The 27,986-nt window shown below is 62.2% G+C and overlaps 4 protein-coding genes and 1 long non-coding RNA gene across 10 annotated transcripts; 3 read left to right on the forward strand and 2 right to left on the reverse strand.

Moving 5' to 3' along the window:
* Positions 1–1,562: 1,562 nt before the first annotated feature.
* On the forward strand, positions 1,563–10,529 carry CARNS1 (carnosine synthase 1). 5 transcript variants are annotated; one of them, XM_070457724.1, is made up of 11 exons: positions 1,570–1,642; positions 1,771–1,875; positions 2,070–2,107; positions 3,405–3,678; positions 4,464–4,553; positions 4,808–5,295; positions 5,531–5,705; positions 5,791–5,876; positions 6,613–6,844; positions 6,954–7,234; positions 8,286–10,529. In XM_070457724.1, the coding sequence occupies exons 3-11, from the start codon at positions 2,105–2,107 to the stop codon at positions 9,510–9,512; spliced, it is 2,856 nt and encodes a 951-aa protein (XP_070313825.1). In that variant the 5' UTR covers positions 1,570–1,642; positions 1,771–1,875; positions 2,070–2,104; the 3' UTR covers positions 9,513–10,529. The 5 variants fall into 5 exon arrangements, with proteins under 5 accessions (XP_070313824.1, XP_020743450.2, XP_020743449.2 ...); XM_070457725.1 differs by having other exon boundaries at positions 1,576–1,642; positions 3,608–3,678; XM_070457723.1 differs by lacking the exon at positions 1,771–1,875 and having other exon boundaries at positions 1,563–1,642.
* Positions 10,530–10,629: 100 nt separating this feature from the next.
* RPS6KB2 (ribosomal protein S6 kinase B2) lies at positions 10,630–18,289 on the forward strand. 2 transcript variants are annotated; one of them, XM_070457726.1, is made up of 15 exons: positions 10,630–12,190; positions 12,537–12,577; positions 12,677–12,797; positions 13,207–13,275; positions 14,280–14,427; positions 15,488–15,545; positions 15,640–15,740; positions 15,818–15,908; positions 15,993–16,083; positions 16,199–16,306; positions 16,966–17,028; positions 17,164–17,241; positions 17,325–17,432; positions 17,526–17,638; positions 17,869–18,289. In XM_070457726.1, exons 1-15 carry the CDS (start codon positions 12,113–12,115, stop codon positions 18,056–18,058), a joined length of 1,458 nt encoding a protein of 485 aa, XP_070313827.1. In that variant the 5' UTR covers positions 10,630–12,112; the 3' UTR covers positions 18,059–18,289. The 2 variants fall into 2 exon arrangements, with proteins under 2 accessions (XP_070313827.1, XP_070313828.1); XM_070457727.1 differs by having other exon boundaries at positions 17,328–17,432.
* A 93-nt stretch (positions 18,290–18,382) lies between these two features.
* Positions 18,383–20,782, reverse strand: PTPRCAP (protein tyrosine phosphatase receptor type C associated protein). Its single transcript, XM_020887793.2, has 2 exons — positions 20,394–20,782; positions 18,383–19,227 (listed from the first exon to the last, which is right to left on the reverse strand). The coding sequence occupies exons 1-2, from the start codon at positions 20,484–20,486 to the stop codon at positions 18,625–18,627; spliced, it is 696 nt and encodes a 231-aa protein (XP_020743452.1). The 5' UTR covers positions 20,487–20,782; the 3' UTR covers positions 18,383–18,624.
* Positions 19,965–25,046, forward strand: LOC139031901 (uncharacterized). Its single transcript, XR_011484420.1, has 2 exons — positions 19,965–20,116; positions 24,117–25,046. It is a non-coding gene; the product is annotated as an uncharacterized lncRNA (long non-coding RNA).
* Positions 20,877–26,291, reverse strand: CORO1B (coronin 1B). Its single transcript, XM_020887792.2, has 11 exons — positions 26,182–26,291; positions 25,200–25,399; positions 24,663–24,785; positions 24,410–24,539; positions 24,062–24,243; positions 23,851–23,970; positions 23,066–23,170; positions 22,838–22,983; positions 22,525–22,582; positions 21,495–21,773; positions 20,877–21,339 (listed from the first exon to the last, which is right to left on the reverse strand). Exons 2-11 carry the CDS (start codon positions 25,395–25,397, stop codon positions 21,214–21,216), a joined length of 1,467 nt encoding a protein of 488 aa, XP_020743451.1. The 5' UTR covers positions 25,398–25,399; positions 26,182–26,291; the 3' UTR covers positions 20,877–21,213.
* Between the last annotated feature and the right edge of the window lie 1,695 nt (positions 26,292–27,986).

The following is a 27,986-nucleotide window of genomic DNA, read 5'->3' on the forward strand; positions in this document are numbered from 1 at the left end:
TGGTGACGTCCACGCCCTCACCCCTCATCCCTTCCGTGGATCTCCGTGGAGCTCAGGGTACCCACGCAGCAAGAGGATGGATCTTCTAGGGTGGCCGTGCCTGATTCCAGGAGCCTGGGCCGGCCATGGGGAGGAGCAGAGTGTGGATCTGGAGCAGGGGGGCCCAGAGCAGCTCTGGAAAGCTGGGTGGGGGGATCCAGATAAGTCACTTCTACCCTCAGTCCCTGCTTTGGTAGACGGGGGTGGTCCTCACAGGCTGCTCTGACTATAGCTGTAGAAAGAGCTCAAGGCAGCCATCTTTTCCCCCACAAGTGCTGCAGGGTCATTAGTCCTTCCCCTCCAGCCCAGGAGGTTCTAGAGATCGACCAGGGCATCTCTGGAGAGACGGTCTGCGGGGGAAGACCTGTAACAATCACTTCCCTGTCCAGGGCGCCCAGCACAGGGAGTTGTGATCATTTCAACCCAGTCCTGGGAGGCAGAAACAAACATATAGGAGGAGCAGATGAAAGGGGAGGTGCAGAGGCCCCGCAGCTGGATCGAGGGGGAAACTCACCTAGGGGGACACACCTAAGGAGAGGGTGTGAATCTCTGGCTGTGTTTTCTGGGGGGGAACATGTGAGTGTGAGTCAGGTCTCTTGCGGTGTGCTTCTGTGGCTGTTTAGGTGGGTGTGTCTGGGGGTAAGGATGTGTGTCTTGGGAAGATAGTGGGTATAACTGTGGGTGTCCAGTGGACCTGAGTGCTGATAGGCAGGGCAGATCGTGTAGACACCCCCTTTCCTTTCCTGTGCTCAGAGCCACGGGAACTCCCAGCCTGGCCACCCCCTTCCCTCCTGGCCGCCCCTAGGGCAGAGGGTGTCCCGGGGAACTGCGACTGTCCTCGTGGGGCCATCTTGCCCAGTGGTCACTACTCTGGAAGGTCCAGGAGAGGTAAGAAGGGACCCTGGATGTACAGGGACCCCCGTTCACGAGAGCCTTTCTGGGCATGCCATCTGCTATGGGGCAGGGCGCTCCTTGGCAGACAGCTGTGGTTGGGGGTGCTGGGGGAGTTTAGGACTCCATCCAAGGGCAAGGCACCAGACTGCGAGCCCCACCAGCTCTCCTGGACACTCCACCCCCGGGGGCAAGCCCTGGTACCAGTCTCTGCCAACTTCCCCATCCCTCCCCCCCTCCCCGCCCTCCCCCTCTAGCCTCTCTGCATCGCTCTTCTACTGTGGGTCTCTCTATTTATCCCCTCCTCCTCTGTTTGTCTTTACTGTAGCCCCTAAGTCTGACTCTCTGGGATGCTCGCTGTCCGTTAGAACCTGGCCCTCTCTTCGACTTACTGTGGCTCTAAATGTCTCCTGTCTGTCCCCCTGTCTTTCCCTGGCCCGCCGGCCGCCCTACCTCTGACCAGGTCGGGCCGCGACCACCCCGGCCCCCGTGACCCCAGGTTGGGATGGCTGGCGGAGGTTTTGGCGGGAGGGGTGGGGCGGGTTCTCTGGCCGGAGGCCGGCGGGCCCGGCCCCTGCGCCCCGCGCCGCCCCCGCCCGGCACTGGGCATGCCCCAGTCGCTTCTATATAAAGCGGCGCCGCTGGGGCCGGGCGCTGTGCCGCCGCCGCCGCCGAGTCCCGCCGGCTCCGCAGAGCTGCTACTGCGCTCCAGGTACCCCGGCTGCTGCCCGCGCCCCGGGGAGAGCCAGGGAGGGGGCCGCGGGGACAGGACCTTGAGCGCCCGCGACCCCCGGGGGGACCCGAGAGACTACCTGCACCCCGCCACCCCGCCTTTCCCAGGCAGCGCGTGCACACACGGGGGACCCGGTGCGTCCCGCCGCTGGAAGGGCTGAGTGCCAGGACCCCCAGCGCTGCTGCGCGCAACTCGGGATGTGTGAGCTCTGGGTGCGCCCCCTTGGGGTCCCGGTGTCAGAAATCCCTCTGTTTCCTTGGAGTGGGGGTGGGGCAGCCTTGGACACCTCGGAGCTCAGGCAGAAGAGGCACGGTGGCTGCCACCTCTTCACCCGCAGGGTCTTAGGGGCTGGACGCGGGGTGGAGACCCTGGCTGCCCTGATTCCCCGTCTGTCTCTCTCCCTCAGCCTCTCCCATCAGTCTCAGCCTCCCCACCTGTACGATGGTGAGTCTCCTCTCCTCCCTCCCCACAAAGCCTGAGACCCTAACCAGGGGGAGGACCCAGAGGGCAGCAGCGGGCACTAAAAGCTTAGCCCCGGCACGGCCTGTGCAGGCAGCTCAGACCCGAGACCAGCTGCGCGCACACCCCTCGACTCCCCACCATGCACCACGGGACAAGCAGCTGCTGGGGTGCCAGGCACTCCGTCTCTCCCCATCAGCCCCGGGAGGCGGGCACTCTCCGTGCCCTTTGGCATTCATTCATTCTGCCACATTCATTATTGCCATGTGCCCGGCCCCATTCTAAGTTTGGGGACATAGCAGTGAACCCAGTGTGGGCTCTCAGGGAACGCAACTTCTAAGAAGAGGCACCAAAGCTCAGAAATTTGGCACCAGGAAACCGGGATTCAAGTCCAGGTTGGAGGCCCAGACCTCTGCCCTCCCGGCTGCCTGCAACAGGTTGTCTCTTGATGACCGAGGGGATTCTCTGGGTCCAAGCCATATCAGGACCCTGGGGATGGACAGGGAGGGCACCAGGCAACCCCAAGGCCCAAGGAAACCTCATGACTTGTCCGGGGAGGCCCAGCCTTTCCCCTGGAGGACAGGCCCACCTGTGTCCCCACCTGTTCACCCTGAGCCTCTGGGCAGGAGTCAGGACTCAGCCAGCCTCAGAGGGGCAGGGTATAAGATTTCATGCAAAGAGCACATTTCCATGACTCAGAACATCTGAAAAGAAGGACACCAGCTTTTTCCTTACTGGTGCCTGGCCCAAGGCTGGCCGCATAACAGATCCTCGGGCCTACTTGGGGAAGACGCTGGGCCAGGTTCACCTACATATTTAGGTCTTGGCAGAACTCCATGATGGTCTGTGGGTCACTGAGGCCAGAGAGAAGAAAACAGCCCAAGAGTGACTGCTTGGTTCATTCGTTCATTTATTCTTCAGTCATCAAATGCTGAGCAGCATGACAATGTGCCAGGGCTGTTTCAGGTGCCAGGGCTACCTTGATAAACAAAACAGGCAAAAATCTCTGCCCCTGTGAACCAGGCTGGGGCAGACCTGGGTGTGGGATGACAGGGCAGCGGTCCTGCTAGAAGCACATTGCTTTCTGCCCCCAGCCCTTGGGGCACCGCACGTACAGTTTGCAAAGCGCTCCCAGCTGCATGTTCCTGCTGACAGGCCTTCACCCTCCAATCCAACCCCATCCTCTTTGGTTCCCAGGCCTGGGTCTGCCCAAGGTTAGGAGACAGGGGTGCTTAGACCCTTGCCCACCCTGCCCAAGACCCACCACTTCTGCCCTGCTCAGCTCTCCCTGGATCCGCTGGGTCCCGAGTGGGACTGCCCCCTGGGCTCCAAGGACCTGGAGGAAGAGGAGGGCCCGTGGGGCGGGGGCTCTGGCCTGCCGCCCCCGGCCTGCTTCCCTGGTTCCTGGCGCCACGACGTGGGCCTGGACTGCAAGGGCTCCCCCGAGGGGGCAGACGCCCAGGCCTGGACTGTGTACTTCTACAGCCTCCTGCAGAGCTGTCTGCAGCAAGCGGGCCTCCCGGAGACCCAGGACCGCAGCCACGTGCCCCGCACAGGTGCCTGAGGGCTCCAGGGAGGTGGGGGGCACCCCCAGGGAGCGGGGGGCACCCTCAGCCCAGCCTGCTTTCTATCTCTGTCAAGGTCAGCCCCTTCCCCCCAGGCTCGGACTCGGTCTGAAGCCAGGAAGGTGAGGTCAGTCAAACTCCGGCAGGCAGGCGTTTCAAAGGGCAATTGGCACCAGTCAGGTCAGAGATCAAGGCTTCCCTCCCACCCCCATAAGATCCAGCCCTGGGATTTGCAATCCATGTTCAGTGGGGCCAACGCTTCTGTAGAAGTGTTTCGGGAGCTGCTGTGGAGGCAGCTAGCATTGGGACCCAAGACTTCTCCCCTGGTTTATCTGTTTTATGTATCAGGCAGCCACAGGAGAGCCTGTGTGGACAGAGACTTTACAGCCAGAATAGGTGAACATCACAGGCTTGGTCTCAGTGTAACAGACGGGGAAACTGGGGTGCAGCGACTCCTCGCCCTGCTGCACAGGGACCAAGGGCCGCCCAGAAAGTGTCAGAGCTCAGGCTAGAACCCAGGTCTCCAGGCATCCAGCCTCCAGAGTCTCTGGACCAGCTGCAGAGAGAAGGGGGCAACGTCACAGGGCGGGGGTGGGCAGGCAGCCTCCCCTTCCCTTTCCAGCCTCCTCTGTCCCTTTTACTGTTCTCATCCAATAACCGGGAAGGACCTGGGGGGCCCAAGGGTGAGGCCAGGGCTATGGGGGCAGGGAAAGGCAGGCAGAAAGACAGCAAGGGGAGCCCCTGGTGAGCTTGGCATCATTTTCTTCTCTCTCAAGGCTGCCCTGGGGCGGAGGTGACCTTGTGCATTCTGGGGTCCCCCAGCACCTTCCTGTCCGTGCTGCTGGAGGCTGGGGTCCAGAGCCCGGGTGAGTGTATGCCCAAGTTCCCCCACCCCCTCCTTCGGAAAGGGCAGCCCTGCCCTGGCCCGGCCACATCCCAAAATACCCGCCGACCCTGGCAACAGCCTGCATTCCACTGGACCAGCTGCCCTGCTCCGGAGGCGAGAGGGGGGAGTTCTGGGAGCAGCTGCCCCCTACGACCCAGGGGCCCAGGCGGGAGATGGAGGGCATGGGGGCATCAAGCCTTCCCTGGCCAGCAACCCTCCTCTCTCTGCCCACAGGAAACATGCTCCTTTGCCTGTCCCCCGCTTGGCTGACAAAGGTGCCAGCCCCGGGGCAGCCGGGTGAGGCAGCCCTGCTGGTCTCCAAGGCCGTGAGCTTCCACCCGGGGGGCCTGACATTCCTGGATGACTTTGTCCCCGCTCGTCGGGCCACCTACTTCCTGGCTGGCCTGGGGCTGGGGCCTGGCTGGGGTCGAGAGGCGGCTGAGCTCGCCCGCGACCTGACCTGCCCCACGGGAGCCTCAGCCGAGCTGGCCCGGCTGCTAGAGGACCGGCTGCTGACGAGGCGGCTGCTGGCTCAGCAGGGCAACGTGGCCGTGCCAGCTACCCTGGCTTTCACCTACAAGCCACCGGCACTGCTGCGGGGAGGGGATGCCAGCCCGGGACTACGGCTGGTGGAGCTGAATGGCAAAGAGGGCCAGGAGACACTGGTGAAGGAGGAAGTGGGGGCCTTTCTGCATTCCGAGGCCCTGGGTGATGCCCTGCAGGTAACCGGCTCCTGCCCCTGAGCCTGTGCAGATGCCAATGGGAGGGGACCCCCGGATGGTTACAGGTCGTGCCAGGAAGCCATCCCCAGCTTTGAGCCCCCACCCCCCCCCGCCCCATCTCTGTGATAACCACCTGCTTTCTTACCTCCGTGTCCTGACTGGCTCCTATGGTATGACTGTCCCACCCTGCAGGGGCCTGGGTGGTGAGGGTACCGCCTTCCCCTCCCTATTGCAGGTGGCCGTGAAGCTCAGTGGCTGGCGCTGGAGAGGGAGGCAGGCCTTGCGTCTGTATCCACGAGCTGAGCAGGGCCCAGTGGTGGACACAGTGCTGGCGTTGCTGGAGAAACTGGAAGAGGAGGAGAGTGTCCTGGTGGAGGCTGTCTGCCCACCTGCCCGGCTCCCCTTTCCAGGTGAGGGCCACCTGGGCCAGCCCAGGGTGGAGCTTGGCTCGGCCTCCCGGCTGCTCTATGCTCAGGCCTTACCGCCTCTCCCCAGGCAGCCCTCCCCCTGGCCCTGAGCTGGCCCTGAGGATCTGTGCGGTGGTGTGTCGGACACAGGGTGACAGGCCCCTGCTGAGCAAGGTGAGCCTGGCTCGGATTCAGGTCACGGTCCTGCTGCCGCACCCCAGTTTACTTTCACTGAGCTTCTGGGGGACCCCTGGGCAGGGAGGACAAAATCTTGGGGGTGCGGACTCTGGTTGCCTCTGGAAGGCCTCCTGGTCTGACGCCGCTCTTTCCTCTTCCACCCATTAGACACCTGTTCCCCCCCCCCCCACATCAATAGCTTTACCTGGTATGCCATGCTGGCTACCAGGGCCCAGGGCTGAATCCTCTTCCCCTGGAGCTCTTGCCCTCAGAAGAGACTGACCCAGGGTCCCTGATAGCCCTTAGGAGGGGTCTCCAAGCTGGGGAGTTCAGGGAGGCTTAGGGATCCTCCTAGGTACACAGCTCTGGGCCAAACTGAGAAGAGATTCAGCCTTGCCCTCAGGGAGCTTTAGGGTTGGGCCCACCAGGCTGGCATAACCCGCCCCCCCCCCCCCCCCCAGCGCCGGAGCTGAGGACCTAGGAGCAAGCATACTTGGCACCCTTAGGGAATAGAGACCCTCAGCTGGGCCTGGACGCCTGGAGAGAATCCCGCAGGCGGACCAGATGCGCAGTGACGGGGAGAGTGGTTTGTGCAGTCTAAGTCACATTGGAGGACAGGACTTGTTGAATGTCTAGGGAGGAGTGTGGCCGGGATCGTGGCATGGGGGAGGTGTGCTGGGGGCCGGGGATGGTCCCAGGAGGGACCAGCGCCCTGAGTCGCCTCCCTGCGCAGGTGGTATGCAGCGTGGGCCGTGGGGACCGGCCTCTGCGACATCAGAGCTCCTTGCCCCGGACGCTGGAGGCGGCGCTGGCCCAGTGCGGCCTGGCGGAGGCTTCTCAGGCGGCAATCGTGCGGCAGCGCGTCAAGGCGGCGGCCGAGGCGGCGCTCGCCGCCGTGCTGACCCTGGAGGCCGGCCTGAGCGCTGAGCAGCGCGGAGGACGCCAGGTCCGAACTGACTTCCTCGGTGAGTGTGGGGCTTCCGGGGATGAGGACCGGCGGAGGTGGGGGGGCGGATCCCCCGGAGGCCCGAAGGCGGCCTGCACTGAGCCCGCGCGTCCCCCTGCCCGGCCCAGGGGTGGACTTCGCCTTGACGGTGGCCGGTCGTACGCTGACCCCCGTGGCCCTGGAGGTGAACGGAGGCCTGTGTCTGGAAGCATGTGGCGCGCTAGAGGGGCTATGGGCAGCGCAGCACCTGGGCCTGGCGGCCGAGGAGGCGGCGGCCGCGCCGCTGGTGGAGACGATGCTGCGGCGTTCGGCGCGCTGCCTCATGGAGGGAAAGCAGCTGCTGCTGCTCGGCGCGGGCGGCGTCAGCAAGAAGTTCGTGTGGGAGGCGGCGCGCGACTACGGGCTCAAGGTGGGCGGGGCTTTGAGCCCCGGTAGGCGTGGCGGAGGCGGGGCCCCGGGAGGTGTTGGCCTCGGGGCGGGGCCTATGTGGGGCGGTCCAGCTTGGGGCTTCCCAGGTGGAGCTAATGCTTAAAGAACTCGCCTGCCGGAGCAAGAGGTGTTAAGAGACTAGGGTTCCGATCCTTGGGTCGGGAGAATCCCCTGGAGGAGGGCACTGGAGTGCTCCACTCCAGTATTCTTGCCTGGACAGCCCCCATGGACAGGGTGCCTGGCAGGCTACGGTCCAGGGTCGCGGAGAGTCGGACACGACTGAACCCACTTAGCACAGAGCCTCAGCACAGGGGCGGGGCCTGTTGCTCCGCCCAGGTTAGAAATCTCAACTTTTTTTTTTGGCCCCTCGCTAAATTTTGTTCCCTCTGGGAGTAAAAGGCACCGCCTCGGGCCACTAGGCCACCAGTCCTAAGCCCTAACCCTGTTGGTTTCCCTACAAACCCAGGCCAGACTGTGCCTGCCAGTGGGAGTTGACCAATCCTTTCTGACACCGTCTGTCACCTAGATCACTCCCCCCACCAACCTCTCTCCTGCAACTGTCTTTCCTCGGGCTAAATCTTATCCCCTGGTGGCTCAGACAGAAAAGAATCCATCTGCAATGCTGGAGGCCTGGATTCGATCCCTGGGTTGGGAAGATCCCCTGGAGGAGGGTATGGCAACCCACTCCAATATTCTTGCCTGGAGAATTCCATGGACAGAGGAGCCTGGCAGGCTACAGTCCATGGGGTCGAACAGAGTCAGACATGACTGAGCGACTAAGCACACAGCAAATCTTACTGAGCTCCCAGTTTAAGCACTGCCTCCTCTAGGTTGCCTTCCGTCCCGTCTAGGCTGGATTAGGTGTCTCACCTCTGTACTTTTCACTCAGTCTCCATCAAACACGCTTTGAGCGCCTAGAGCTAGTGAACCCTTCTCCCCCGAGGGCTAGGACCATATTCCAGGCCCCATCCCACTGCCCAATGCCCCACAGGAGCTGATCTCGGCGTGTCACTGTTCTGTGGTTTCTGCAGATACACCTGGTGGAGTCGGACCCCAACCACTTTGCATCCCAGCTGGTGCAGACCTTCATCCACTTCGACGTCACGGAGCACCGGCGGGATGAGGAGAACGCCCGGGTGCTGGCGGGGCTGGTGCGGGCACGCGGCCTGCAGCTCGATGGCTGCTTTTCCTACTGGGATGACTGCCTGGTGCTCACAGCCTTGCTCTGCCAGGAGCTGGGCCTGCCCTGCAACCCGCCGGCCGCCATGCGCCTGGCCAAGCAGAAGAGCCGCACCCAGCTGCACCTGTTGTGCCGCCGTGGCCCACCCTGGCCCGCGCCCTCCCTCTATGCTGTGCCCTGCTGTCCACTGGAGAGTGAGGCCGATGTGGACAGGGCTGTCCGCCAGGTGCCCCTGCCAGGCGTCATGAAGCTAGAGTTCGGGGCTGGCGCGGTGGGTGTGCGGCTGGTGAAGGATGCCTCGCAGTGCCGCGAGCACTTTTCCCGGATCGCCCGAGACCTGCAGGGCGAGGCTGACCACCCAGGCATTGGGTTGGGCTGGGGCAATGCCATGCTGCTGATGGAGTTCATCGAGGGCACGGAACATGATGTGGATCTGGTGGTGTTCGGCGGGCGACTGCTGGCTGCCTTCGTCTCTGACAACGGCCCCACGCGGCTGCCTGGCTTCACTGAGACCGCAGCCTGCATGCCCACTGGGCTGGCCCCAGAGCAGGAGGCACAGCTGGTGCAGGCCGCCTTCCGCTGTTGCCTGGGTTGTGGGCTGCTGGACGGGGTCTTCAACGTGGAGCTCAAGCTGACCGGGGCTGGGCCGCGGCTCATTGAGATCAACCCCCGCATGGGCGGCTTCTACCTGCGAGACTGGATCCTGGAGCTTTACGGTGTGGACCTGCTGCTGGCTGCGGCTATGGTGGCCTGTGGCCTGCGACCTGCCCTGCCCGCCCACCCCCGCGCCCGGGGCCACCTGGTGGGTGTCATGTGCCTGGTGTCCCAGCACCTGCAGGCGCTGAGTTCCACCGCCAGCCCCGAGACCCTGCAGGCTCTTCACGACCAGGGCCTGCTGCGCCTCAATCTGCTGGAGGAGGCCCTGGTGCCTGGCGAATACGAGGAGCCCTACTGCAGTGTGGCCTGTGCTGGGTCCAGCCCGGCCGAGGCCCGTCACCGCCTTCTGGGCCTCTGCCAGGGCCTGGGCATCGATGGGCCCCACTACCCCGTTGCCTACTTCTTGTCCCACTTCAAATAGCGCTGGGGCCAGAGGGCAGGGGCAAAGTGCTGGAGGGGGGTGCTGTGGTACCCTCTGCTCCTGGAGCTTTCCCAGCTTCTCTTCCTGCGGCCCTGCCCCACCCTGGGCTGGTCCACTCCAAGGCCCCAGGTCTTTCCAGAGCCCAGGGCTCTTTCGACACCTAGGCCTCCTGGACTTGAGGGCCACAAAAGAAAAGTTCTGGTGAGCCGCCACTGGGCCTTCTTGCTGTCTCGAAGGCCTCCGTCCAGCCCCACGGCTGCCCAGGACGCTAGCCATAGAGAAGCAGCACCTGCACACACAGAGACACGCACCCTGCCCCCAGGTTGGTGGGAGTAGGCCCAAACTCAGCCCATCCTTCCCACCCCTCCAGATATGTTTCTCTTCCTGCTGCCTACAGAAGAGAGCCCAGCTGGCCCCTTGCCTTGAACAAATCCCAAGAAAACCTGAGACTAAAACCCTCATCCTCCTACTCTCACCCCCTCATTTAACAAATTCTAGATAGTTCTAGAGCCTGCTGACAACTTTTGGCAGTGCCCCGTCTGCCTTATTCGGCCTGAGCAGTAGAAGCAGGTGACCTGGGCTCAGCAGTAACCATCTCCCCTCCAGGCAGACACTATTGCCCCATTTTACAGATAAGGAAACAGGCTCAGAGAGGAAAAGCCACTGCTTCAGTGTCTTGCCACTGTGACTGAAGGGAGGAGGACAAGATGCACCATCCAGATTTCCGCTTTTATCAAGCCGTACCCGCCCACTCAGCTTCTTGGCCCCGCCCACCTCCTTACCCTCATTCATGTGTGGTCCTGGGACAGGTGAACATCCCTCCCATGCACTGTGCACCTTATCCGCCAAGCTCTGGTGCTTTGGCCGCAGGCACACCTAACTTGCATTGGCAGAGAAGACTACACTCCTGTCCTCATCCAGGGGAGGCTGCTCTAAGAACTCTTTCTCCGTGCAGCACGGGAGCTGTGGACAGCTCCACAAGCATCCCTCTCCAAATAAAGGCTTATGGACTAGTGACATGAGCAGAGTTTGGGCCAGGTTCTTGCCACTTGGACAACACTTCTCAAGCCTGGGTAGACAGGGGACATGGAAGGGGGAAGGAGAGGTAGTTAAGGGCTAGCTGTAGCATCTAAAAAGTCAAAGTGCTAGTCGCTCAGTAGCTGGCCAGGCTCCTCTGTCCATGGGATTCTCCAGGCAAGAATACTGGAGTGGGTTGCCATTTCCTTCTCCAGGGGATCTTTCCAACCCAGAGGATTGAACCTGGGTCTCCTGCTTTGCAGGCATATTCTTTACCATCTGAGCCACCAGGGAAGGATAAACTGCTACACTGCCAGGCCTCTCGGTTCACCACTGGCAAGGGGCATGCCAGGGGCACCCACACCAGGACCCAAACCTGAGGGTTTCCTGAAGGTGGAATTACAGCAAGGGCCAACCCCAACCAGATAACCCTTCTCCAGGCTGGAGACTGAATTGTGTCCATTTGAATTCATATCTAGCCTCCACGGTCCAACTGGAATGCACATCCAGACAGTTTCCAAACTGTCGGAAATCATTCAAGGTCTGATCTGGCCCAATTCACACCCCCAGAGTCCCATCCAACAAGAATCTGTGCCCACATCTAAACTGACAGACCGGGTTTGGCATGTTCATTATTGTAGTGTTGCCAAATACAATTTCTTGTGCCTGACGCACAGCCCAAGCCTGTATTTATGGGTGGTTTGATGAGACTCGAAGGAACCCATTATTGAGGAATCTGTGGCTCAGACAGTAAAGAATATCCCTGGAGTGTGGGTGAAAGTGAAAGCAAACTCGCTCAGTCCTGTCCGACTCTTTGCGACCCCATGGGCTGTAGCCTACCAGAGTCCTCAGTCCATGGCAATTTTCCAGGCAAGAGTACTGGAATGGGTTGCCATTTCTTTCTCCAGGGAATCTTCCCGAGCCAGGGATTGAACCCGGGTCTCCCACATTGCAGGCAGACGGTTTACCTCGGTCGGGAAGATCCCCTGGGGGAGGGCATGGCAACCCACTCCAGTATCACTTTCACTGGCAACAAAGCCCAGCAGTGAGCTGAGTACGGAGCAGTAAATGCTCTGACTTTCAAGTCCTCCAGCCGAGAGGCACACTAGCGAAGCCGTGATGCAGCTGCCGGCTCCCTTTCAGGGTCGAACAGAGATACCGGACCTGCCTCTCGCCGCCACCCAGACAACCCGGCAGCGCAGGGCTCCACCGGGGCTGGGAATTGTGTTTACGCTCAAACCTGCAAGCACTTCCGACTATCCACGCCCAAACTCGCCCCAGAACCAAAACAGTCGCCTCCCAGGAGGCTCTCATCCGGTGCCGCCCCCGGGGAGCTGTGTTGGGAAGACGGAGCGGCCGGCCGAAACCTGGATCCGGCTGGATTCGGCATCTCAGCACTCTGGAACTACCACTCCCGAGGTGCCTTACGGCAGACGCCCCGCAGACTCGGGGGCGGGGAAATCTCTTGCGTCATAGGTGCGCGAGGCTGTCGCGGAGTGATGACGTAAGGCCCCCGGGCTCCCGGCCTGTCAGTCAGCGCGGAGCTGGGTACGCGCCGGTGGGCCCGCTGGGCCGGCACAGCCATGGCGGCGGTGTTTGACCTGGACCTGGAGACAGAGGAAGGCAGCGAAGGCGAGGGCGAGCCAGAGCTCAGCCCCGCGGTGAGTGGGCCGCCCGGGCGCCGTTTGATCCCGGCTCGATCCCGTCGTTCAGGCGGTGGGATCGCCCGGGCACCCCGTAGCAGAGTGGGCTCGGCTCCCGCAGACGCTGGTTTGTCTCAGATCCCAGCCACTGTTAAGATCTGACCCTCCCCACACCCCGATCTATCCTGCACGCTCCCGGCCCTTCCCCTGCGTCTCCCTATCCTGCCCTCGCCTGTCCTCCCCAGTCCTGGTCCATCGCCTGTCGGCTCCGATTCCTGACCCTCTCTTCTGGGCTAAGCAGTCCAGCTTTGGGGAGAGGGAGCCTGGCACCTCCCTTGGCTCTTAACCCCTCGGTTTCTCACAGGACGCGTGTCCTCTCGCGGAGTTGAGGGCGGCTGGCCTGGAGTGAGTGAGGGTCGTGTTGGGGGAGGAGGGAATGGGCTGGGGAAGGGGACCTGAGGAGCGCAGGAGCGCATTGCCCCCGTTAACCTCCTGTGTCTGCAGGCCTGTGGGACACTATGAGGAGGTGGAGCTGACTGAGAGCAGTGTGAACCCGGGCCCTGAGCGCATCGGTCCCCACTGCTTTGAGCTGCTGCGTGTGCTGGGCAAGGGGAACTATGGCAAGGTACTGGCTCTCCTCCTTCGTGACTGGCCTCATAGCCTCAGTTTTGCTGCACCAAAGGGTCTCAGAACTAATTAGACTTGTAGGGACTACCCTGGTGGTCCAGTGGTTAAGACTCTGCACTTCCAGTACAGGGGTGCAGGTTCTTTCCCTGGCCGGGAAACTAAGATCCCACCTGTGGAGCTGCCAAAACATTAAAAAAATAAAATCAGACGTAAATCAGCGGAGCCTCTGATTGAGCTCAGAGGGAAGGAAGGAAGAGCAAATCCTCTCAGAACTGGACTTGAAATCTTTACTGCCCCACCCCTGGGTGGGCCTAGGCTTTCTTGGTCCCAGTACCAGAGCTTCAGGGTGGAGCTTTTTGAAGATAGGTATGGAGAGGGAGGTTGATCCTGTCTCCCCTGCCCTACAGGTGTTCCAGGTGCGAAAGGTACAGGGCAGCAATCTGGGCAAAATATATGCCATGAAAGTCCTGAGGAAGGTGAGTCATTCATTTTGTCTACAGCTCATCACTGAGTGACTGCCATTCCCAGTGCTCTCTGTTGGGCTTTTCAGGGACAGCAGTGAATGTGGGAGAGGAGATGGTCACTGTCTTGAACATTTGCTTGTTTATTGTCAATTTCGATTATGTTGTTTTGCTGCACTTCTCAACTGTGGGCCCTATGGCCTCCCAGGGGACATTTAGCAATGTCTGTGTACATTTTTGAGTCATGACTAGAGGGGGGATGCTACTGGTACCCAGTGGGTTGAGGCCAGGGATTCTGCTAAAGATCCTGCAGTGCAAAGATAGCCCCCCACCACAAAGAATCGTCTGCCCCAAACATGAGTGCAGAGGTTGAGAAACATCATGTCGTTCAGTCGCAAAGTCGTGTCCGTATGGGTTCTGCTTCTTGGAAGAACTGACCCACTGGAAAAGACACTGATGCTGGGAAAGATTGAAGGCAGGAGGAGAAGGAGACAACAGAGGATGAGACGGATGGATGGCATCACCGACTCGATGGACATGAGTTTGAGCAAGCTCCAGGAGTTGGTGATGGACAGGGAAGCCTGGCGTGCTGTAGTCCATGGGGTCGCAAAGAGACGGACATGACTGAGTGACTGAACTGAACTGAAGTCATGTCTGACTCTTTGTGACTCCATGGACTGCAGCATGCCAGGCTCCTCTGTCTTCCACTCTCTCCCGGAGGCTGCTCAAACTCTTGTCCATTGAGTCAGTAATGCTGTCTAACTACCTCATCCTCTGCTACCCCCTTCCCCTTTTGCCCTCATTCTTTCCCAGCATCAGGGTCTTTTCCAATGAGTTGGTTCTTCACATCAGATAGCCATGCTACTAGGATAAACCAGTCCCTGGAAAGCATGGTTGCTGATAGCAGTAGACTGTGGAGAAATATAGCGGGGTGATAGAGGCTGGCCAGGGAGGGTCATGACTGCAGGGGCTGAGGGAGTCCTGGGCACCCACCTTCTAACCCATCCCTGCCTCTGCAGGCCAAAATTGTGCGCAACGCCAAGGACACGGCACACACGAGGGCTGAGCGGAACATTCTGGAGTCGGTGAAGCACCCCTTCATTGTGGAACTGGCCTACGCCTTCCAGACTGGCGGCAAACTTTACCTCATCCTTGAGTGCCTCAGCGGTACGAACGGGGACGCAGCCGGGGAGCGGGCAAGGCCAGAGAACCAGTGCAGGGAGCTCTGGCGGGGAACTGGGAGAGATGTGGGGAGCAGAATGGCGGTGGGCCCCCACCTCATCCATCCCTCCATCCATCCATTCATGCATGCATACATTCATTTATTCAGCAAACGTCTGTCCAGAGCCTCTTGTGTTCCTCCCCTGTGTTGGGGTGAATGGGAATGGTGGGAGTTGGTAGAAATGTCCAGAGGGTTGTTCTGTCCATTTCCACTACGACTCCGTCATGTCCTGGTCCTCTCTTCTGTGTGCCTTGCATCCAGTTAGACCCCAGTCCAGGTGGCTTATTCTCTACAGTGTCCATCCTCTCTGCTCTCTCGGGGGGAGGGGAGGAATCCCAGTGCTTTCTTCACTGGCCTCCAAGGCTCCAGCTCACTCCCTTCCTAGTGTCTTCTCCACGAATCCCAGGGTTGGCATCTCAGAGCACGGGATTGTCCCCACCCTCCTACCCAGAGCTCCGTGCCTCCCCGTACCTGCCTGGATGGCCTCCTTGGGCCCGGTGTCTCCTGCTTGCCGGGAAGTGATTGGGGCCTGTTCTTCCTGCTGACCCCAGCTGTACCCACGAACCCCGGGGGCTTCATTCTCTGCATGCCATCCCTGCATGCCCTTAAGTCTCACCGCTGCCATGGACTTTCTCTGTCCTCTCACTTGGGGCTGGATTGTGTCCGCCTGCCCCCTCGGTGAGGGTTTTGGGGTTAGGCTCTTGGAGCCGTAGCCTCGGGCTGGCGTATCCGAGCATCCGTGTGCGTCCGTCTCCCCATTAGACTGAGCGCCCTGAGGGCTGTGGCTGGGTCTCTTCATCTCTGTCCCCAGCTTCACCCCACACAGGGCCGGGCACCGAGTAGGCGTCGGTAGATGTTTGCTGAATTGAATTGAATCCCCACGGCAGCTCTGGGAGGCAGGTAGGGCAGGAATTCCGAGCCCCACTCTCCCCGAGAACAAACCGACACTCGGCGAGCAGAGGAGCTTGGTCCCGGCACGCAGCTGCTAACGTGTTTGTGTCACAGGCGGTGAGCTTTTCACGCACCTGGAGCGGGAAGGCATCTTCCTAGAAGACACGGCCTGGTGGGTGTTACCTCTTGCCTCTCTCCTGAGGGGGTCCAGGGCCTGGGCCTGGCTCCAGCCCCACCCTGGCCTTCACTCTGTCCTGTCCCTGCAGTTTCTACCTGTCAGAGATCACACTGGCCCTGGGCCATCTCCACTCCCAAGGCATCATCTACCGGGACCTCAAACCTGAAAACATCATGCTCAACAGCCAGGGTGCGCAGCTGTGGGGAGGGTTGAGCCCCATGGAGGGCAGCAGGGCTGGGCCCTGACCCTCTAACATTTTCCCTCAGGCCACATCAAACTGACGGACTTCGGCCTCTGCAAGGAGTCGATCCACGAGGGCGCCGTGACCCACACCTTCTGCGGCACCATCGAGTACATGTAAGTGGCCTCCGGCGGGGCCCAGGGGCGGGCAGCGCAGTCAGGCAGGGCTTGGTCTGACTGGCGGTTCCACCTGGCCCCCAGGGCCCCTGAGATTCTGGTGCGCAGTGGCCACAACCGGGCGGTGGACTGGTGGAGCTTGGGGGCCCTGATGTACGACATGCTCACTGGATCGGCAAGTCCAGCCTCCTCGGGAGGGTGGGCGTCAGGGCGGGAGGAGGGGCCCCTCCCGGGGCAGGGGCAGCCAGTGGGAGGCCTGCAAGGCGCCTCTCACCCTCTGCCTTCTCCAGCCGCCCTTCACTGCAGAGAATCGGAAGAAAACCATGGACAAGATCATCAGAGGGAAGCTGGAGCTGCCCCCCTACCTCACCCCGGACGCTCGGGATCTTGTCAAAAAGGTGGGTTCCCTCCTGCCCCCGGTCCTGCCCCATCTTCTCTCCCAGGCCCTGCATGCGTGCCTGAACCTCCCTGGGTTGGGGTTGCTTTACCCCCCACCCCGCTGACACACACACACCAAACACTGTACGTTTGGAAAGAGAGCACTTGCTATGGGGTCCGAGACGTCAGCTGTCATACAGATCAGCTGCCAATCCTGGACAAGTCTCTGCGCGTGCGTGCTAAGTTGCTTTGGTCATGTCTGACTCTTTGCAACCCCATGGACTGTAGCCTGCCAGGCTCCTCTGTCCGTGGGATTCTCCAGGCAAGAATACTGAAGTGGGTTGCCATGCCCGAGTCCTAATCAGTGAGACTAGCTGCTCTCCTCAAAAAGGCGGGGATCGAGGTTGGGAGGGCAGACACCCCATCCAGATTGTACCCCCATGAATTTGCCCTTGGGGCGATGCCAGCAACCAGACAGCTTTGCAAAGGCTTCGTGGAGAAGGGGGTGCTTTTGGACCAAACCTTGGAAATCCTGAGGGTGTCAGTAGGGAGACCATACTCCAGAGCCCCCACCACAACCCCCAACCCCTGTGTCACTTTTCCCCTCCCCCGGGCCCATCTCAGCACACTTGGTCCATAACTCTGCCCGAGACCCTGACCCTCTACCTTTGTCCTATAGTTTCTGAAGAGGAATCCTAACCAGCGGATTGGAGGGGGCCCCGGGGATGCTGCTGATGTGCAGGTGAAACCATCGTGAGGGGGCATGGCTGAGCTCCCGGGGTGCCTGGGTGCAGCGGGCGGGGCCTCAGGGCAGAGGGTGTTTCTGAGGGAGCCAGGGTTTGAAATGTTGGCATGTTTCTGGGCACTCTACTCACAGAGGCACCCCTTCTTCCGGCACGTTAATTGGGACGACCTCCTGGCCCGCCGTGTGGACCCCCCTTTCCGGCCTTCCCTGGTGAGTGGAGGCCCCACTGGCCTAGGGGTGGGTGGGGGCCCCTTTCCTGGATGCCCCTCACCCTCGCTCCCGGGTGCCCACAGCAGTCAGAGGAGGATGTGAGTCAGTTTGACTCCCACTTCACGAGGCAGACGCCGGTGGACAGTCCAGACGATACGACGCTGAGTGAGAGTGCCAACCAGGCCTTCCTGGTGAGGTCGGGGGCCTGAGGGCCGGGGCCGGGGCCGGGCCGGGGCCAGGGCGCCACTGACCCTGGGCGTCGCCTGGCCCGGCCTCTGCCCCAGGGCTTCACGTACGTGGCGCCCTCGGTCCTGGACAGCATCAAGGAGGGCTTCTCCTTCCAGCCCAAGCTGCGCTCCCCCAGGCGCCTCAACAGCAGCCCCCGGACCCCCATCAGGTACCGTGGGGGCGCGGCCGGCTCCAGCTGTGGCTGTGCCGCCAACCCCAGGGCCGCCCTGGCCGTCTCGTGACCAGCCTCAGCCTCCGCTTGTTCGTCTGCTGCGGGGACTCCTGTGGGTGGGCAGGTGACCACACAGCCTGAGCTCCAGGCGGGGGAGCAAGGGGGGAAAGTCGCCTCTCCTGACCCCGGGCCAGAAGACACTGATTTGGCCTTGATTTCCCCTGCAGCCCCCTGAAGTTCTCGCCCTTCGAGGGGTTCCGGCCCAGCCCTGGCCCACAGGAGCTCGTGGAGCCCCCGCTGCCTCCCCTGCTGCCTCCGCCACCACCGCCCCCGCCCCCGAGCACCGCCCCCCTCCCCATCCGACCCCCCTCAGGGACCAAGAAGTCCAAGAGGGGCCGTGGGCGCCCTGGGCACTAAGAGAATGGGTGGGGACGCGGGCGGCAGGACGCTGGGCCAGTTCCAGAGACCCGGGGCTGTGCCTCGAGGTGCAGGAGTGACTGGTGTGAGTGGGTCTCGGTTGGGGTGGCCGTACCCCAGAATCATGACCACCAAGGGCTGCAGGCTGTGACTGCCGGTCGAGGGGCCGCCCACCTGGCCTCCTGCAGTTGAGCTATGCCCTTGGAGAATTAAAAGTATCAAATCATGGCACCGACCTGGCTCTTCCTTGGTTTCCGGGGCAGAGGTGGTGCCCGGACGAATCCCAGCTTAGGGATGGGAAGGGTCATGACAGGACCACAGATCCATGGAGCTGGAGGGATTTTATTTCCGTTGATTGCCCAGAGCCCCTGGGGGATGAATGGCCTTGCTGGAGGGGCTGGGGATACGCAGACTTGGGAACAGAACTACGGGGGGAGGGGCCTGGGGCAGGCGTGACAGTCCGAGGCTCTCCAAGCGGGGGTGACCTGAGTCCAGGGCAGCTGTGTCCAGCTGCGGCAGCTCGGAAGCAGAGGGACGGTGGCTGGCGTGTGGCTGCAGGGCCGTGCCTACAGCGCGGTGACGTGGAGGCCCTGGCCGCCGGCTGCCCGGGAGCTGTCATCCCAGGCTGCGCTCCCAGCGAAGGCGTGCAGGTCACTCAGCAGGGCCTCGGCACTGCCCCCCGAGCCCGCTGGCCCCTGGCAGCCGAGGCCCAGGCCACCCTCCGCGTCATCGTCGCGCGCTGCCCCGGCCGGCTCGGGGGCCTGTGGCGGGCTGGGCCCCTCTCCCCGCTGCTCCTCTTCCTGGGATCTGGGCTCCTTTTGGCCACTGACCAGATCGTAGTCGTCTTCCACGTCCGGCTCGTCCTCCTGCTGCTCTGGGTCCTCATCTGGTGAGCCCAGCTCGGCCCGGAGCCAGCGGCCTGGCGGGCTGGCCCAGAGCAGGCGGCGAGTGCGGCCCCAGAGCGCGGCGCCCAGGCGAGCCGGGTGGTAGTAGCCCCCTGAGTCCCGGCTAAGGCGGCGCCAGGCCAGTGCCAGGCCAGCGGCCAGCAGCAGAAGCAGCAGCAGCAGGACAACGATGACTGAGGAGTTGGAGTCCCTGGCGCTGCCGCCCGAGCCCAGGGCCCCGGGCAGGGCCAGCAGCGTCCAGAGCCCTAGGGCGCAGGGCAGGTCCTGTGGGGAGACGGGCAGAGGCTCACTGCTTGGGTTGGCTGTCTCTTGGGCAAGTTTGAAAAGCCCAAGTGCTTCCTCAGTCATGAAGGCCTGTCCTGGCTCTGCGACAGCCGGCCACCCGTGCCCCACTGCCTCCCACTGCACCACAGGAGCCTGCTCCTGCCTGGGGCCGGTGCCCTGGCGGCACCTTCAGTCTGGAACACACCATCCCCCTGAGAGCCCCCCGGCTCCCTGCTTGCCCTGGCTCAGGGTGCCTTCAGTCAGGCCTCACCTCCGTGGATGCCTACCCTGACATTCACCCCTGCGGCCCAGCGCTGTTCACCCACCCCTCCCCAACACGGGGATCGCTCTGCTGTGTGCCATGCTTATCGTTCTATCTTCCTACCAGGAAAACAAGGATCTTTTTGGCTTAAGCACCTAAACGACTCCTAGCCCAGAGTAGGGGCTCAAGAAATATTGGTTGAGTGTGTTAAGATTCTGCCCCCACTCCCCCGGGAGGTGGGGGGATGGAAGGGAAGGAAGGCAAGGCTGGCTCTTCCTGAGGCCCAGGAGGGAGGCACCCAACCCGAGGCAACTCTTTCCTTCCATTTGTCCAAGTCCCAGGACGGGGGTCACTGAGCCCCCTCTTCCTGCCAGCTGTGGGACTGCCCCAGCTGCAGCGTTTCCGTTCGACTGCGTCCCTGGGGGCCTCAGGCTTGCAGGGCCAGGGGCTGGGGAGGCGAGTGCAGCTGCCGGAGGAAGCCTGCGGTCGGAACAAGGCAGGTGGGGGGTGTGAGGGGGAGGGGTGCTGAGGTGCAGGCAGGCCTTTCCCCACCCAGCTGCCTGCCTGCCTGGCTCCTGGGATGCAAGTCCAGACGGTGCGCGTGTCCCAGGCTCCGGAGCAGATCAGGTGAGAGTCCCTCTGGGGGGATCTTGGGGGCGGTGGTTGGGTACACAGTGGGGCGCTGAGGGCCACCCCCTGAATCCCAGGGAGGCCCAGGTCTAAGGTGAGGTGAGAGAGAGGCCCAGTCTCCGCCCCATGTTTGTCCCGCCCGGGTCACCCTACCTGACTGCTCAGTGTCCCCAGGCCTGTGGGGGGTCCTTCCTTAGCTCCCCGGGGGCCCAGACGGTCCAGCCCTGACCTCCTGCAGCCCCTGTCCCCAGGACGCAGTCAGCCCCATGCTCACCATCAGGCCGTCGCCTCTCAGCGCTGGGTTCCCACCTCCAGCTCTGGCTGTGTCGAGTGCGAAATGAGAGCAGCGACGGCAGCTGGGGTTCATCGGCACTTCCGCTTCCTGCCCAGAACACCCTGCCCGGCCCTCCCACACGGGACCCCGGCGGGCCCCTGGGGCCTCTCAGGACCACCCCGATTCACAGCAGATCCTCAGCGGCCTCTCCTCCTGCCAGGCTGGGGCCATGCGGCCTGTGGCCTGTGGCCTGGCCTCCGAGAGGAGGAGGAACTGGGCATCCGGCTCAAAGCAGGGCAGGCCCTGGAGGCATCCGCAGGGCTTCTGCCTCCGTTTTCCTACCTGACAGATGTCAGGGAAAACGGTGGGGGGGATCTCAGGGCCCCCTCTCTCATGTCTGTGAGCCCTGGGGGTGTCCCGTGTCCCCAGGTGCCCAAGCTTCCTTTCCCAACCCCACCCTTGTAGCAGAAGGGCCAGCCTGGCTTTTTAGAAACAGCATTTTATTTGGAATGAAAATATAGAGCCCAACCCTCCTGCTTCCTCAGAGCAGGGAGCAGGAGGGCTGGCTGGAGGCGGGGGAGGTGGTCCCTCACAATAGAAGTGCTCCTTGGTACAAAAATCCTCCAACAGTAACGCTGACCAAAGCCCAAAGCCTGGCAGTGGCTCCAGCCTGGGCCCGCGGGAGGGCCCCCCCTGAACCTGCCCCAGAAGCCCTCAGCAGGGGCAGGGGGGCAGCCCGCCCGCAGTCGGTGTGACAGAGGCTGAGTGAGACGGGGGTGGGGGAGGAGGTGACAGGGAGCAGTGTCCGCGGGCCGGGGACCTAGGCATCTCCATTCTCTATGCGGCCCAGCTGCTCCTCCAGGCGGCCGATGCGCACGCCCTGCTCCTGGACCAGCGCTCTCAGTGTCTGCAGCTCCTGCATCACCTCCTCCAGCTTCCCAGCCTCCTGCGGGGACACCAGCAAGGGGCCCGGCGTTGCAGGGCCGCAGCCCTCCCTACATCTACTACGGGGCAGGGGCCCGGGGCCCAGAGAGGGCAGTGAATGGTTTGGGCAGGCACAGCAGACCTGGGCAACACCACCCCGCGCCAAGGGGCACATACCCCGGCTCCGGCGAGGCTGCCGCTGAGCGCGGCGATGTTGGTGGAGGCCGTAGGTGCAGAGGGCCCCGGGCGGGGGGTACCAGGGGCCGCGGCGGGCCGGCTGTCCGACAACACGTTGCGCCGGTTGACCTTCAGGTCCCGCTGCTTACTGGGCACGTAGGCCTCCCGCAGGGAGATGAGGATGGGGCTGGCGTCCCGCCCGCTCACCCACTCCTCTGCCTCCAGGGCTGCCTCGGGCCCGGCCGTGTCTGGATACAGATCATCCTGAAAGAGGTCCGACTGCCCCGGGGGCGGCGGAGGGAGGCCTGGGTCAGCTGGGGGCCCACCTGCAGGGTCCTCTGGACCCTGAGCAGACACCTCCTTGCCACTCTTCTGACCTCCAGGCTGGCAGCCCATCAACCCCTCTTCCAATGGCCTGACCCCAGTGACCTTTCTAAAGCTCCAATCTGTCCTTTCACTTCCCTTCTGGATGCCACTAACAGCTCCCTCTGAAGACTCCTCCCACCTCCCCAAGCAGGGGCCAGCTATGTGCTTTATGGGACTCCGGGAGCCACGTCAGGGCCCTGTGGATTGTGAACTGGGCCAGGCCCTGTTCCCTGGATGGGCTTGGCACGCTATACAGCACTCAGTTAACGCTGGCTGCAGAGATATGGAGCTCGTTCACGGCTCTCAGCTGGGGCCCCGAGGCCAAGCCACACGTGGCTGAACCCTCGCCTGCTGGGAGCCTCCCCTGCAGCCAGACTCCTGGCTCTCATCGCTCCCACCTCCGTGCCTTCACTTGGCTTACCACCCACCCCTCATGGAGATCGTACCCCAGCCAGGAGGCTGCCCCGCGTCCGTCCAGAGTAAGGCCTCAGCTCACCCTGTGTCTCATCGCTGCCTGCCCCGGTGGGGCACACTGGCGTCCATGCGGCCCACTGACTACACTCGCACTTAGCCATGTCCCACTCGCAGGCCTCACCTCGGTCACCCCCGTGTGGTCTGTCTGCTAGAGAAGGGAGCAGGTGGGCAGGGAACAAGGCGGCCTCACCTTTCTTGGCACAGTCATGACGATGGGCTCACACTTGCGCTCGTGCAGTTTGTAGAACCTGGGAAAGGGTGCGGAGGGAGGACCCGTGGGTGGAACCTACCCCTCTACCAGCTCTCCTGGCTCCCTCTGCTCTCCGTATCGTCCTTCCCCTGGGCCCTCCCACGGCCTGATCCCGACTCCGGAGCCTCTGTGGGCCAGCTCCTGTTTCTGAGCAGCCTCCTGTGATCTGACCTTTCACCCTGGGTGCCTAGGGTCCAGCTCCCGCCCCCACCCCTATCCCCCTACAGCTGGCCTCCTCAGCGGCCCTTCTTACCGGGCAATCTCACACTTGCTGACCTCCAAGCCCCTCTTGGGCATGCTCCCCATGCCCCTCTGGGGCTCTTTGCTGGTGAATGTATTCAGGAAGTGGATGTAGGGGGGCTCGTCCGTGATCTCAAAGTACCGGATGCTGGAGTCGCCCTGGAGGGCGGGAGGGGCAGGGGTCAGCACCAGGGCCTGCCTCTCTTCTCTACCACCCCACCCCCACCCTGCCCGGCCCCACCTTGCCGCAGACGTAGACCACGTTGGTATCAGGGTCGTAGAAGGGTAACAGAGCTCCGTTGCTAGAGTCCAACTCTTGCAGGGCCATGGGCTCCCCGAAGTTTTCCTGGCACATGGGTTGAGGGGCAATCGGGCCAGGTCAGAACCTGCTTCCTCCCCTCACCATCCCAGCCCTGCTTCAACACTGGCCCTGACCAGCCTCACATGCCAGCCAGCACTGCCCCTAACACTCTCACCCTCTGCCCACACATTGTGCCCTACTGGGCCCCGCTGGCTCCCCTCCACCCCGTGGTCCCAGTTTTCCCTGCCTCTTCCAGGCCTTCAGACAACTTGCAGGCCACCAACCAGGTGCTGAGAAAGTCCCCAGGGAGCCAGGCTGCAGGGCAGCACTAGCCCCTTCCCTGGGGGGCCCCTGGAGGTCACTATACAGGATAAGGCTGGGGGACAAAGCACTTCAGAGGAAGGGCTGGGAGGCTTCCTGGAGGAGGGGGCCTCTGCACTGGGGCTCCAAGGATAGCCAGAGTAGAAACAGACAAGCAAAGGAGGGAGGGCCTTTCAGGGGCCAAGAACACTGCTGCGGGCAGATGTGGAGGCAGGTGGGGGAGGCCAGAGAGCAGGGACAGGGAGAGAAGAGGCCGGAAGGGCTGGGGTCCTGGATGCCTGGATGCCTCAGGGGCCAGGCTGAGAACCTGGGAGGGACAGGCCTCTCCAAGTGACTTCCACCCTGCTTGCCCAGGGTGGAGCCTGTCCTGCATCCGCCCCCTCAGGGAGGCCACAGCCACTCACTGGGTTCCAGAGCGCCAGCTGCCGCTCGCTCATGCGGCTGAAGCCCGTGGTGAACACCTTGCCGTCGGCCAGGAAGATGGCCCGCATGGGCCGGGCTCCCTCGTGAGCCTTCTCCCGCTCCTGCGGAGGAGACGGAGGAATTGGCCTGTGCGGTGCCCGGAGAGAGCCCCTCGGCCGGTCCGCGGTCGTCCTCACCCTCCGGGCCGCATACCGCCACCAGGGTCCCCCGGCGGGGGTCGATGACGCGCACGCTCTTGTCCTTGCAGGCGGTGCAGAAGAGGCTGCCATTGCGGTTCCAGCTGACGTTGTAGATGAGGTCGGGGTGCAGGCTGTCCAGGCGGTACAGCTCCTCCGCCGTGCCCACGTTCCAGATGAGCACCATGTTGTCGCAGCCTGCCAGGCGGGAGCGCCGTCAGCTCTGACCACCCTCTGACCACCCTCTGGGCACCAGACCTCCGACCTCCGTGGCCTCAGCTTTCACCTGTGATGTGGCTGGGAGAGGATGTGGCGAGGGGCGGGGCCAGGGGCGGGGGGCGGGGCCAGGGGCCACAGTGCACACCTGCGCTTAGCAGCACGTTGCGGGCAGTTGGGTGCCAGGTGACGATGCCCACTCTCTTGGTGTGCCCCTCCAGCACCACCACCGGCTCTGTCAGCGGGGAGACCAGCCCGTTCTCCGGGATCTGCCACACCTGTCCGGGCGCGGGGGTGGGGTGGGGGAAGCGGGGAGGTCAGCGGAAGTCCCTGCTTGGCCCCGCTGCCAGGAGCCTTGAACCATACTTGCGACCCCGCCCCGCCACCGCCCCACGCCTTACCATGACCGTGCAATCCTCCGAGCCGCTGGCGATAACTTCGTCATTGTGGGGGCACCAGTCGATGTCCAGGACAGGTCCTGTGTGTCCACACACTGTCGGGTAGGCCTTGTCAATGCGACCGGTCTGCAGGCATGAGGGGAGGCTGTCAAGGGGGCCCCAGGAGGCCCAGGCTCCATCCCTCCCAGAGCTTGAGTCCTCCCCTCCATGGACGCGGAATGACAGGGGGTGATGCGGCCCCGCCTGGCACACAGGTGCCCCAGGTGTGACTCTTGCTCTGCCTGCTCCTGACCCACCTCCATCTCACAGGTGTCACCAGGTGAGCAGGAAAAGTTGCCTCTGACCCTGATTCCTTGGCAATAAAAAAAAAAACAAACCACACCTTCACCATGTGTGTTAGCACCTCCTGGGCAGTAAATCTGGGTTCTAACACCTGCCCAGCAGTGTGGGGATGGGCACTTCATGGGCTGTGAAGTGTGCGGAGACCTGGCAGATGTAACCAAGCTGCCTCTGTCTCTCCGCAGCTGCGACGGGGCCCACCTTGCTTAGGGGGAGCACCAGGAAGGCGCCTCCCCCACTGGCCTCCACAATCACAGCCAGGAACTTGGGGTTGACGGCGCAGAAGGTGCTGTCCCAGGTGACACGGGATACTCGGATGTCCTCATAGCACTGGTCATTCTTGACAGGCTGCCCAAACACATGTCGGAATTTGCTCTGCCGGACCACTTTGCGAAACATGACTGCAGGGTGGAGAAGCATAGGTCAGCCTTTGCCCATGCCGACAACCCCTAACCCTCCCAGGGCTCCAGGAAGGGTGGTGGGGAGGATGCAGCCGACGATCTGGTCCTTATAACCTGCCCGGCTCTCAGTTTCCCCGGTTACAAAATAGGGTCACAGTACAGGTCTGGCTGCCTCTCTTCAAGGGGGATCTGAAGGTAGAAATGCATTGACCTCCAGCAAAGCCATTGCTGAGACCTGAGGGGTTTGGGGGGCCTCTCCCAGGCTCTGATATGTGTGGGGGAGGTGGGAGGTGCCCAGCCAGTGCAAGCCTCGCTTCTTGGTGGGTCTCAGTCGCCAGCAGGACCCTTTCCCCCCAGGATTTGGTAGCAGGGTGATGGGGAGGACAGACAGAAGAGGAAGGAATGATCTCTGCTGGGGCGCTGCATTAGGCCACAGTGCTGGGTCGCACGGAATGTGCAGTGCCTGCAGGAATGTGCAGGGAGCCCCAGGCCGGTCCAGGAGGTCCGGCAGGACTGGGCGGGGTCGGGGCGCCGCTCCCAGCCGCCGAGCCTCCGAGCTCGCTCGGAACCGGGTCCGAGGTGAAGCAGGAGTCTAACTTCAAGGATTCTGGCTCCTCAGCGGGGAGACTGAGCAGCCAAGGGGAGTTGGGACTGACGGTGGGGCGCCGCAGAGGGGAAGTGCTCCTCGGACTTGCGACCCCCATCCCAGCTCCCGGCGATCTGCCCCCGAAGTCCCGCCCAACACCCCCGCCCGCGCCCCCAGCCCCATCCATCGCGCTCACCAGGGACGCCGAGAGGCTGCAGCACCGTCCTCGGGTGGCTCCGGATCCCAGTCTCTGGGAAGCAGGAAGCGGGAATCAGGAAGTGACAGAGGAGCAAGAGGCGGGGGGCAGGGGGCGGGGCGGGGCTCACGGGGGCGGGGCCGAGGTCACGCGTGGAAGGGCGGGGCTGGAGGCTGCAGGCGGGAGCCTGGTGGCCAGGAGCACGAGGAGAGCGGGCGAAGACTCCAGGGCACTGGGGCGGGGCCTGGGCGAGCCCCGCCCCTCCGAACTTCGGGTCCCTCTACGGCAGAGGGGCAGGGGCCCGGATGAAGATGGGGTTGGAATGGTGCAGCCTGGCCGCGGACTCGAGCCTGTTCCCCTCCTTGCTCCTCTTGTCGGCTTCCTCAGGAGTCGCCAGGGTCGGGTGCAGCCCTGCCCTCCCAGTACCCCACCTCAACCCGTGCTTCCCGATGGAGTCCACCTCGACTCCAAAATATACCCTGATGCTGGGAAAGACTGAGGGCAGGAGGAGGAGGGGCGACAGAGGATGAGACCATTGGATGGCACCACCGACTCAATGGACATGAGTTTGAGCAAGCTCTGGGAGATGGTGAAGGACAGGGAAGCCTGGTGTGCTGCAGTCCATGGGGTGGCAAAGCCAGAGTCGAACAAGACTTATTGACTGAAGGACAATATATTCATGTGCCTCTTAAGTTACAGAGGTACCAGCTCTTGGTACAATGTAAATAAAACAGTGGTGTTTTATGAGGCGAGTGGAAGGCCTCATTCTTCCCTCTCATTCTTCCTGGTGCACGCACACCTTTGGGTCCTTCCCGGCCTCCTTAATAAAAAGAGAAACAGTGCTATGACCTCCAGACCCCTCACACATTCCCCGTTTTCCTCAACCACCTCCCTGCAAAGCCTGGAAGTTTGTCCCAGACACCTCCCTCCTCCTGGCCAGCTCCTGAGACTGGCCTCCCCGACCTATCCATCCCCCTCCCACCCTCGGAGGCTTCAGTTCAGTCGCTGTATGTTCTTAATCAATACCTTGTGTTATATTGTATAACTATTGTATATTTGCTTTCATATATTTTTTATTTTTGGCCGCACTGAGAAGCTTGTGGGATCTTAGTTCCCTGATGAGGAATCAAATCCACACCGTCAGCAGTGAACATGAGAGTCCTAACCACTGGAGTGCCAGGGAATTCCCTAATTATCTGTGTATTTGCTGTTTGTCTGCCTCGTCCCACTAGGATGTCAGCAGATTGAGGACCACATTTGCCCTTGTTTCTCTCTGGATCCCCAGTACCTAGAACAAGACCTAGCACACAGTCTGTTCAGTTAATGTATATTGAATGAATGAATGAACAGTAGCTCTGAATGCATAATTGAAAAATGTTCATATTCACAGCTCTCAGAGTGCATGTCTGGTCCCTATGAAGGAGAGGGAAGTGTGTCTCTCACCTGTAGAAGGCGAGTCTTCCAACGGGTCACAGGAGCCCAGCCCCATTGAGTATGTTAGGAGTAAGGTGGAAGGGCTGTGGAATGTGGGGGGTAAGCCCTCCTTTCATCCCCTCTGGCCTTGGGGATACAAGTTTCCTCCAACACAAAGCCTTCCTCTGTGGGCTAGCAGGAGAACTCCTCTTTATCTCACAAAACCCTTCATGATGCTGCTCTTTCTTCTGGATAGCAAGTACCCATTATGAGTGGGGGTCCCTCCTGGGACCTTGAAGGAGGGATTCTCCAAGAGGTGGGGTTAGGAGGATGGACCAGAGTTGAAGCCAGGTGGCTGGCACTGAGGATTTAATCCCTGATATGCCTGCCAT

The sequence above is a fragment of the Odocoileus virginianus genome, chromosome 28 (assembly GCF_023699985.2).
Source record: "Odocoileus virginianus isolate 20LAN1187 ecotype Illinois chromosome 28, Ovbor_1.2, whole genome shotgun sequence".
Classification (NCBI taxonomy): Eukaryota; Metazoa; Chordata; class Mammalia; order Artiodactyla; family Cervidae; genus Odocoileus; species Odocoileus virginianus.